General features: G+C 26.9%; 1 protein-coding gene across 1 annotated transcript; it reads left to right on the plus strand.

Moving 5' to 3' along the window:
• The first annotated feature begins 5672 nt into the window (after window positions 1-5672).
• On the plus strand, window positions 5673-9348 carry LOC106754875 (macrophage migration inhibitory factor homolog). The gene is made up of 2 exons (XM_014636944.2): window positions 5673-5876; window positions 8987-9348. The coding sequence occupies exons 1-2, from the start codon at window positions 5766-5768 to the stop codon at window positions 9212-9214; spliced, it is 339 nt and encodes a 112-aa protein (XP_014492430.1). The 5' UTR covers window positions 5673-5765; the 3' UTR covers window positions 9215-9348.
• Window positions 9349-12355: the final 3007 nt, after the last annotated feature.

Raw genomic sequence — 12355 nt, forward strand, 5'->3', positions numbered from 1 at the left:
GTTTCATAACTAAAAATAAACTTTATCAATATTTTATTTAACCTCAATGAAAATTATTGTTTTACAACCAGAAACTTCAATGAAAATGAAAAATAAATGTAAAACATAAGAATGTAAGATTGTCCCAACATCTCACAATCTTGACCATTCTCATTACTTTTTGTACATTTTTCTCAACTCCTATATTATCATATTCTCCCATATTAAGTTGTGATCATCGTAGTCAAATACAAACAAAATAAATAAAAGGGTAAGCTAACATCACTAAGCAAAAACCTCAATTTTGAAAAGAAATTCATTCAATGTTTAAAATCTAGGACATTTGAAAAAAAAAATATAACTTTGTAAAACTTATTTCCTTCACTAAAAGTAAAATATATGGAGTTCACCAAGTTAGATTTCGAGGAAAGAAAAGTGAGTTACAAATGGAAAAACTTAAAAACTTTGTCTTTCTTAGATCAGTTTCACACATCTCAATAATTATTTGAAAATTTAGATAATGAAAACCAACTACTAACAATTTTTAAAACACATCAATATATACCACTCATACTACACACTTATACCAAACAAAACACTAGGACATAGAGCAGCCTACCTAAAGGGATTCAACCTACCCTTCAAGCTAACCACTCTAAGAACCCTAAAAAACAAAACAATGCCTTATCTTATAGAGTTCTTATACTAGAGACATTCAACCTTCGACCTTGATACTCAAAAACCAAGTATAAAACACTAGTCAATGAGTTATTTTTCTAAAGATATACTTCCTATAACTTCAACATTTTAAAGACCCTTAACAAACAAGCACACTCAAACACAATTAATAGAGTATTCTACCAAGCAACATTTGTCTTCTGACTTTGACACTTTAAAGAGCTACATGGTAAGATGGATCCTTTTAAGGTCACCCACTCAAGGAGCCTACTTTGAACATATCCTAAATAACACTAGAAAAGAGCCAATGAATATTATACTCACGACTCTTAACCAAAGTTCATTAGTACAACACATCATTCATGCAACCATACTTAACATACACAATCACATATAGGGGGGATAAGGGGTTTAACGATAAAGGAGGGCAAGTAGTGGAACTATGAATATAGGAGGTGGCTTTGGTCCCTAATATCACATAAAAGGCTATGAGGAGGGAGTTCTGGCCACACTTGACCGATTATGTTCCGGTGACAGTGCAATGGTGTTAGTGGTGTTGTTTGGGCCTAGAGGAGGACTCATAGTAGCTATTGGCTCTGATTTAACGTTTCACATTTGAGATGTATTGAATGGTGATTACAAATGCAACAATACTAGTAAGGTATTTGGTTGTGGGTAATGTCAAACATGAATGGTATAGTGAGATTTACGAAAATGAAGAACCACCATGGCTTCACATTTGAAGTTTAAACATTTGGAAATTGAAAAGTTGAAAAAAAAAGAAAAAAATTAAAATTAATTACAAAAACATGAAAAAAAATTGAAAAAAGAACTAATATACGTATTCATGACATTTTTCAAATAACATTAATTTTAATTTTATAAGAAACTAAATTAACTCGATTTAAAAAATATTAAGATCAAGTAAAAAAAATATAAAAGATAATAATCATCACCAAATATAAAAATCCAAATACTAATTAATCCTAAAATAAAAGTATAAAATCTATAAGTGAACTTAACTATATCAATTAATTTCATTCGTACAAGTCGGACAATAAATCTTGTTTTCAAGAATTAAATATTTTAAGCACGTGAATTTTTGATGGAGTGAGATCTAACTAAAAGTCGCCATTATTAAGGACCTGACATATTTTTCAGCTAAATTTTTAAAGACAAAAAATATTATATTAAATAGAAAACTTAAAATATATTTAAAGGATAATGATACTCAGACAATATTTTTTTGACAACATTTGAATATCTTTTATATGCTATTTTGTGATTGGTCCAAAATTATTTCATAATCAATAATAATCATAAATATCACTATGAATCAATGATATTGAAATATTATTATAAAATATTATCTAGATTGTCCATATTTAAAATAGCCGGAATCTTGATGGGTCGGCTTGATTGACGAATCCGTAAAACTTCATAATTGTATTGAATTTATTTAATCAATCCTCTGTGTCTGACCTTCCCAATTCGTAGTCAAAATAGAATTTGATCTAACACGATGTTGCAACCAATCGTATTATTACACGATGTTCTACGATGGTAGAGGTTCCGTTGAAGAAAGGATTTCATAAATAAAATTTAATATCTTTATAAAAAATTTATAAAAATCACCAACTGCTTCTACATTATATTACAATTAAAAGGGAGTAGTGTTGTCTAAGAAAATAAGAGTTGCTTAGCATGCAGTATCAGTATTAATAAATACATAATATCTTTTCTATATTTTTAGCTAATTAAAAATAGTTTGCTTTATTTAAAAAATATAAAGTAAAACTAAAAAACAAATGGCTTGTGAAAATGAAAAAACTCATAAATTTTGACTGGGATTAATTTCGATATTAATCTTATCTTATCAGGCAATTAGAATCAAAGATAATTTAAAAATTAGAAGTAACTTAAATATATATTATCCTCTTTTAATCTTTTAAAATATTTTAAAACAAAATTGTGACAAAATTTCAAAAATAATAACACTTTAAATATAGTAATTAATTTTAAAAATATTATCTTTGAAGTCAGAACACGTTTATTATTATATGATAATATAAAATATAACTATTCTTTTATTAAATATTATTTTCATGAAATATTTATTGAAATGAATAATTATATATATAGGGTTTGTTAACACGCGTACGCTTATTTTTCAGTTGGTACGTTTTCTTTATATATTTTTTTGAGATATTTTTTAAAATAAAATTATGAATTTCAAAATGGATAATATGTCACGTAAAAAATATTAAAGAAATTATAATGTCATATTTATGAATAAAAAGAGACCGATGTTAATAATGTTATTATATAATTAAAGTCTAATAAATAATAAGAATATATGGTCATGAAATGAATTTTCAGTTTATTCTACTTTATTAGTCTCTTGGGTGTCCTATGACAATGACAATGAAAGTGTCTTACCAGTGAAGAACATACCCATCCATATTAATCATGGAACAAAGAGTCTCTCGTGCTTTTATAATGAAAAAAAGTAAGTTACATTTGTCTGTTAAATATATTTTTATTTTTATTTTATTTAGTATCTAGTAGAGGTAAGTATTTGATTTGGTAATTGGTATAATAGAGATTAGAAGTCAAATTTATATAATGAAATTAATTTACACAGTTTAGAAAATAAATTCTTATAATACTTTTAAAGTGGTGATTGACTTTAGTAATATTATTTTTATAGTTTAATTGAAATATTGATAGTGTGAGGACAAAAATTCCCACATTGAATAAACACTTGTTCGATATACTAATATTCTACATAATTTATTGTTTAGAAGTAAACAGGAAGAATAATTTAAATATATATTTTTTTCAAATTTTATAAATATTTTTTAAGAATAATAGAATCATCGAGGAATTTCAAAATTCAAAGGAGAAATGTCTCAAATATAATGATTTATTATTATATTAACAAACATAAAATCTAAGCAAAACTAATGATCTAAATAATTATATATTTCACTGCAAAAAAAAGTGAAATCTTATCAAAATAAAATAAGTTAATATTTCATAAACTTTTACCTTTATACTCTCATCAAATCACAGCTACAAGTTTGGTTTGTGATTAAGAAAGATATAATCATTTAATTTTTAATTATTTATACTGCTATTACATTTGTAAAACCGATACATGCATAAAATCTGGAACTGCGAATATATCATTTGGTTTAGAATACCTTAATTTGTATATTTATAAGGTTTTAACAAATCTTCTAGATATTAAGATGAAGGTAAGCAAGCAACTTGTCTTGCTTAAGCAAAATCATTAACTTTTTTTTTTCTTTAATATTCATTGATAAGGGCTTCTTGATGTAATCTTTAAAATTGTCTTCTTTAAAAGTCAAAAAATAAAAATCAAATGGAAAGGAAAATAAAATAAAAGACTTTTAATTAGAAAATTTATTCACTCATATATTGACAAAAATAAAGATAAATATAATTTAAAGATATGGTCATTGCACCAAATTAACATGTGAATGACACTTATAAGAGAGTTCCTAGAAGGTGTTTGGAGATTACACCTACGTCATGCTTCCCTTTAGACTTTCCAAGTCAAATCTATTATTACATTGACCTATCAAACTTATGAGTTGTCATAATATTAACAAAAGAAAAAAAGATAAAATCAATTCTCCTTTGTTTTCTTTCCTTTGTAAATAAATACTTTAGATTTTCTTTTATCTCACTTGTTTTTAATTTTTTTACAAATCATTATAAATTTTAATTTTATAATGATTGATCTTAATACTTATATATTTTACAAAATAAACGCCTCAAGATCTATTTGCAATTTGATTTATTCTTAAAGCCTATTATTTATCTATAAACTATTTATCTTAATTTTGAATCATTCATTATTTTATTTTATTTTTTATACACTAACTTCTGCATATTTAAAAAACAATGGCAAATATGAATCAGAAGATGGGTAACTGATAAAACGTAATTAATAGATCAATATTATTTATTCCAAATTAAAAATCTTTTTATATTTTAATTTTTAACAAGATGGTAAACAAAAATAAAATGAATCCACGGTTAAGACTCAATTGAATAAAAAGTCGAAATTTCTTTAAATTATTAATTTAACCCGAGACTATCATGAAAGTAGATTTTTAAAAATTAATCCAAATGAAATGGAAATTCAAGTTCTATGTGCATGAAGAAATCAAATTTAAATAAATATTAAGCATAAAATTAAATTTTATGGTATTTATTTGTAAGGGGCTAAGTTCTTAATATATATTAATGATCAACAAAATCCATTATTTGATTAAAATACAAAAATATCACCAACTTGTTCATAAAATAATTAATTCTACAAATTAACTTGGATAATATAATTTAGAAGCAAAAATACAATTTTTGAAATTTTTTTTGAAATAAAAAGTATATTTAATCTATTATATATTATTATATATATATATATATATATATATATATATATATATATATATATATATATATAACATGTAGTATTTTTGAATATATGTATGTAAATCCATTATTTGATTAAAATACAAAATATCACCAACTTGTTCATAAAATAATTAATTCTACAAATTAACTTTGATAAAATCATAGTTTAAAAAATCCCATTCGGAGAAGAAATTAAGTTCTACGAAGGCAAATACTTTTTCTTTTTTAAAAGGCAGAACATGTAAAGAAAAATAAAAAAGAAAAGAAAAATATGTTGTATATTATCTCTTACTCACAATAAATAAGAACAGACAACCTACAATTTCAAAATCATAACAATATTGAATCACAGAGACAGTAATTTAATCTCATCCAACATCTCTTTGGTTATTATTAGGCAGAACTGAGAAAGTTAGACCAGAAATGAACCATGTCAGAAAAAAATGAATTGTTTATGCTTTTATGAAAATGGTATTATTAATGTGTCACTGTCGAGGCCAAGTGGAAATAGTGAAAGTCAATATTCTACTCAATTAATTGTACTTATAAATACATGAACACACAAGACCGGATTGCAGTAAACTGAAACTTGAATTGGTTGAAACAATCCAAAGAAGAAAAGAGAAGAAGAGTCACAGGCACAAAAGATAGGATAAGATATGCCTTGTCTTTACATCTCCACCAACATTAACTTAGATGGAATCAACATCGATCCAATCTTTTCCCAAGCCAGCACTGCAGTTTCCAAAATCATCGGCAAACCAGAGAAGGTGTGTCACACTACTTTCCCTTTCTCTTTTCTCACTCCTTTTTTCCAATTAATCTGTTCACAATTCTCAGTCTGCGTGAAAACTCCTTTGGGTTGCCTCAAATTTTAATTTTTGTGCTGTTTTTAGAAATCATTGTAACTCTCAGATCTTTCTAATTTCGATGCAACTCGGTTCTTTCCAGCTTTATACTTTCAACAGCTCAATCTGTCATATAGGATAAGGAATCTGAACTACATGTTTGACAGATATTTGTTGAATATGTAGAAGTGTTTTTCATTGTTCTGCATATGAGAAATTGCCCCTTTCTCTTGCATAGTGATTATTGATTGATACTAACCTACTGTTACTAACAAATATCATCGATTTGGCATTAAAATGGTCAATTTAAATTCACTGACTTATTAGTTATTCGAAGAGAACAATAAGACATTTATAAGAAACTAACTGTTGTTGTTGGAAATGAGGTATAGATTTCCTTTTTAGAATCTCACTTTTATAATATAAGGGTTATGTTTTAAGGTTTGAAATTGGATATCCTATGATTCAACCAAACTCCAGTGTTTCTGTACCATCTGAACCATTTTGTTTGAAGTTTAGAGATGGTGAAAAACTGTGACAGATTGAAATTGGATAGATAGAAGTTTGGTTATTATTGTGTCTGCTTCAAGTGGAATAAGGTGAGTCAAACTTGGAAATCTTGTGAACATAAACTGTTTTAGAAAATGAAATAAACAAATCCAAATGGGAAATTAAGAAGTTGGTTGAAAAAGACAGGCAAGTTGGGTGGTTCTCAAAGTGTAGGGCAGAGTGCAATGTTTTGGTGTTTTTCGATATTGTTGCAGAATCAGATCACTAGGATATAAAATAATGCAATAGGATATTCACCACTACATAATGCAAACATTGTCATCCTTAAGATAATGAAAGCCCAAGGAATGAGGTTTAAGGAATTAAATAAGAGAAGATAAGATATTAAATGATAGATAATATGAAGTAAAGATCTATAATGAATTTAATTTTTTTTATTGAGTTTTTAATGTTATTTTTCTAGTTTCTCATAAAATTAAATTGGTATATGTTGATTTTAATAGGGATAGATAATATAGAAAATCAGTAAAGATTGACTCGTCAATAATATTATGTGGTTATGATATTTTTTTTTTAAACTTTTTTATAACTTTTTACAATTGAATGATGCAATTCTTTTTTATACTAAACAAATATGAATACATATTCAAAATAAAATTTCCTTGATTATAAGGATTTACAAATTATAAAGTCTCATTTGATTCCTTTAACTTTAAATATATGGATAATTTTGGAACACTAATACAAATTATTGATTAATTTATTAGTTTCGATTAAGTAACTTATTCGTTTAAAAGGGTGCGAATTGGTTGGAAGAGTCTTATAAATAAGGATAAAGGGAATAATTTATTATTAATTGATATTATAAATCTATTTACATAAAAATATAGTAAATTTAGTTGAGTTCCCTTAGCTAATATTATACTTGCACTCTTTTCTCCTTTTTTATCCTACAAAACAATTCTTGAAATTCATGTGGTGAAAAATGCATATGGAATTATTACAGGGTTATTTGCATTAACATAAAATCGTCGTATGAGGTGTGTACCATACTTAAGGCAAATTTTACCTAAAGTGTTTGTTTAATGTATTTTTATACCTTTGAAAGAAATATATAGTTCCTTCAAACCAGACAATGACTGTGTACTTTTTATATTTTTCTTAAAATAGATTACAAAATTTGTCTTTTAATTTAGTTACAATGATTAAGGTAAAGACATTAAACGTCATAATATTACCGATTTTAGAGTGCTTCTTTTAGAAAAATAAGAAAGAAGAAAGAACACTAACTAAACTGAAAAGGTTCCAGCTGAAAGAATATCATGGTTTTTATTTTAGCTTTCATATTAACAAAATAATATAGTTTTAGAGTCATTAAAGTTATAAATGTGTTGCAATTTGAGCTATAAGAAGTAAATCAAAATACTTTTATAAAAATGAAAAATGTGATAAATAAAAAAAGAAATAAAAGATAGTGCTTAAATAACATGGATATGTTTCCAATTTGAAGTGTGAAAGAGAAAGAAAGATAGGTTGTAGGGGAATTGTAGTTTGTTGTGTTGTGCTGTGTGGTGATTGCACTCACAACAGTGTGACCACATATATCTTTTATTATAAATGGTTATTCAACACCTCACCCACTATTCATTATCTCTTTGGGACCACCATTCTAACCCTTCTATTATTAGTTTGATATCTTAAAAGTAGGATGTGCTCATTCTTTCTCATAAAAGATGTTTGGAATAATTAAGGAAAACACAATAACAAAATCCACTTCAAACAATGGAAGATGCCAATAATTATATACAAAGATCTAAAATACAAAAAATAAAAAAGACACATTTATTTTGAATATGATATTTAAATTAGAGTCACATACATAAGTTTCATCGAATTTACTCTACTCGTAACTTTAATTTTGATATTAATTATTGGATGAAGTATTTATTTTTATGCTAAAATTATAATAAAAAGTTTAAATATAACTATACTTTAAGTTGAAAAACAAGATTTTAAAGATAAATTATGGTTTGAGAAATTGTTTTTGTCTTATATAGTTTAAGATTTGAAGTTAATTCTTCTTTTCGTTTTTTACTTCCTAAAGGGTTTTCTAAGAATAAAATTATCACCAAATTTGAAACGTTTCAAATGTCATTTTTTTTATATGGATTAAAAATAAATTTTTATATCCATTTTCATATAAATATAAAAAATATTTCAATTTTTATATTCCTTTAGAAATAAGTATAAAATTCAATTTTTATATTGATTGTGGAACTTAAGACAATGAATTGATGAATGTTTTACTTTTATAGAATTCTTTATTTTCTTATTTATATTTAAGTGAGACTTGGAGTCATGTTTAGATTTCCAACAGATAAGATATAATTTTTATACAAATTATAATTATAGCAGACAACATAACTTGGTAATATTATTTCAACTAATTTGATATTTTAATCTAAGAGACATTGTGTTAAATTTTTTAAATGTATATTGATTGAAAGGCTATGTATGTGCAGTTTGTGATGGTGATATTGAAGGGGTCAGTGCCAATATCTTTTGAAGGAAACAAAGAAGCAGCTGCATATGCTGAGATAGTTTCAATGGGAGGCATAAATTCAGAAGTGAAGAAGAAACTGATTTACGACATTGGAACCATATTGCAGTCCAACCTATCTATACCAAGAACACGGTTTTTTCTGAAGGTGTTTGACACAACACTATTTCGACCTAAATCCAACTTGTAATATGCTTAATCTTATTCTCACATTCTCACATACACAATACTCTTCTCCGTCATTTCTCTGAGTTTTGCTACTAATATATTTTCATGTGTGTTGTTGATTTACCACTCAATAGGATGAATTTCTTAATGTGGTTATTACTTTCATTTATAGCCTTTTTTTTTGTCGATTTATGGTATTTTGTACTAATAAAAGGAAGAAAAAGAAAAAAAAATAAGATTTTAGAATTTTTTTTATAAATGGAAGAAAGAAAATAATAACTCATAAGATTTTTAATAGGTTTTTCATTTCTAAACTAATTTTAAAATTCGTATTTCGTTCTAAACCAAACTGTATATTTATTTTGTCACTATATTTTACCAAAGTCATATAAAATACCTTTTTTTAGTAGCAGATTTTACATACTTTTCATAAAACGTGGACTTCAATAATTATATATTTATTTTAATAATGAAATTTAAAAAAAAAATAGTTTGAAGACGAAAAACGCCCTCGTTAAATAAAAAAAAATACAAGAAATATAGAAAATAAAATAAAGGTTGCGATTAAAATTAAAAAGATGAGAAAAAAGGAAAGTGATTTAGTTAAAAATAAATAAGTAAGAAAAAAAATTAATGAATATTTTTTACTATTATTATTATTATTTTTAAGTTAAGTATATTTTTATTTCATTTTTTTAAATCATATTTCATTTTTAAACTAAATTATATATGTATTTCGTTCTTAGATTATATAACCCTTTCTAGAAAAACTATAGAGATTAAATACATATATAATATAATTTAGAAGAAAAATACAATTTTTGAAAATTGTTTTGAAATAAAAAGTATATTTAATCTATTATTTATTATCATATATATATATATATATATATATATATATAACATGTATTTTTTTTATCTAGGAATCATCAACATTCAAAAATAATTCGCACATTACAGTAGATTATGATTCCTGTTCTGATTTTACTTGGCTACTCACACAAAATAATAGATTATGGTTAATATATAGTTATACTCATCCACTTACCCAAGCAAAGAGATTGATCATGATGGTCTTTTAGGATTGTAGATAAAGCTTTATGATTGGCCCAGGTGAGGAATCTTACTTTTATTTGTTTATGGTTGTATGTTATATGTTTTCTTGATTATCTTGATTGGTAATCCTTGTTTTGATACATGTGTATATGGTTATGATTATTTGTGGTTATTGTTGGGTAAGAGTTTGTGTATGAATGAGCATAGGGTTTATGTAATATTTGTGATGAGTTTTCCCTATGAATGTATTATGTATGTTTTGTTGGGTTATTCCAACAAAGGGTTTGATGCTAAGAGAGAACAAAGTTATGATGCTAGGGTGTTTCCATGCAAATATTTGTTGTAAGTGTTGGGTTATTGGACTCTCTTCCTATGTGGAGAATAGGCCAAATAATGTGGACCATTATGTCTCAGTTGGTTTTAGTGAAGATGGGTCATATTAGTAGGGCACATTAGAGTCATTTGAAGAGAGGGAAAAGCCAAGTAAGAGAGAAAGGAAGAGAAAAAGTCATTCCCACATAACAGACTATATGTATGGTCGTCATTGTGAAGACGTTCACCATTGAATTGGGTTGATTTTGGTCAGTGGGTTCCAAACGTATGGTTCTTTATTCAGACCATTCGGATCGTCAATCGAAGGTCTAGTTTGGGAGAAAAAAGCCTTGCATCAGCAACTCTATTTTGGATAATTTCATCAAATCTGCACTGGTGTTTTCGTCGTTGTGAAGTTGTGCAGCGTTGGATTGGGTTGAGTTTTGAAGAGTGGGTTCCAGATGTTTGGTTTTTCATTCTAACCGTTTGGATCGTCAATCAGAGGTCTAGTTTGCGAGAAAACATTCTTGCGTCAACAACTCTATTTTGTAGAATTTTCATCTTCTTGGTTCTCATTTGTAAGCATTATGCTTAGTTAGTTTGGCTGATCGAAAACCCTATTTGGTGTTTTTATTGGAGACTCTTTTGCAACCTATTATTGAGGGTATAACATGTCAATGATTGGATCTGGATGATTCAAGTGATGTATTATATGTGTTTGAGTATGTTTACATGGTATGTGAAGCTTGAATGCATGTATGATGTGTTAACCACGTTTCTACATGATCTAAGGTTGATGTATGTATGTTTGAATGCTTGAATCATGTCTAGGATGTGTTTTAATAATAATTGATTATCATTAGTTATAATTGATTATCTGCGTATTGGTTTTGAGTGTGGTTTCGAGAATAATTGATTATGTGGGATGATAATCGATTATCTTAAGTGATAATCAATTATCATAGTGCATTTTGGTGAAAAATGGAAAGTTTGATGAAGAATAGATGTGAACCAATCCTGAGGAGTTTTGGAACATGATGGTAATCAGAGATTGAGGTTAGTGGTTATGTTAGGGTCAGTTTGACTTGTGGTTAAGAGTGAAGCATGAATGCGTTTAGGATGTATCTGAGTATGTGATTGATGGACATGAGAGTGAAGGATAAGTCTACTTGTTGTACCTCATACATCTTGATTCTATTTACGAATAGGTGCTTCCTTTTGCCTTGTGTGCATTGGAAGAAGATGACATGTAGAGGAGGCTACAAATGTCCTCTAGGGAAGGCTACAGGTGGGCTGTAGGAGCGACTATAGTCGGTGAGGTAGGGTACAAGAGTGAGATGGATTCTTTCCACTATGGTATTATGGTACGATGATGCTCATGGTGTTGTTCATGATTGGGATAATCATGATGGTGGTGTATCTATGATGATGATCATGGTACTTGAGATGCTCTAGGTTATGTTATGTTGATAGTGGTGTTACTATAATGGTTATAGTAAGTAGTTAGCATGGGTGCTAATGATTGGATATACCAAGGGTCTGTGTGTGAGGTTTTATTGATGACATCAAGGGTTAGAGACCAAGGATCAATGATTGAAGTTCAAGGATCGAGTAATTCAGTATGATTGAATTGTTTATGTTAGAGGATTAGGAATCCTATTATTATTACTACTATGTATGAGGCGTTTGATTATGGTTTATATAATCAGAAGGTATGTATCTTGTGTGTTTGATTATGGTTGGTATAATGAAAAAATATGTATCTTTTTCTGTGTTTGATTATGGTTGATATAAT

The sequence above is a fragment of the Vigna radiata genome, unplaced genomic scaffold, assembly GCF_000741045.1.
Source record: "Vigna radiata var. radiata cultivar VC1973A unplaced genomic scaffold, Vradiata_ver6 scaffold_275, whole genome shotgun sequence".
In the NCBI taxonomy this organism is placed as follows: Eukaryota; Viridiplantae; Streptophyta; class Magnoliopsida; order Fabales; family Fabaceae; genus Vigna; species Vigna radiata.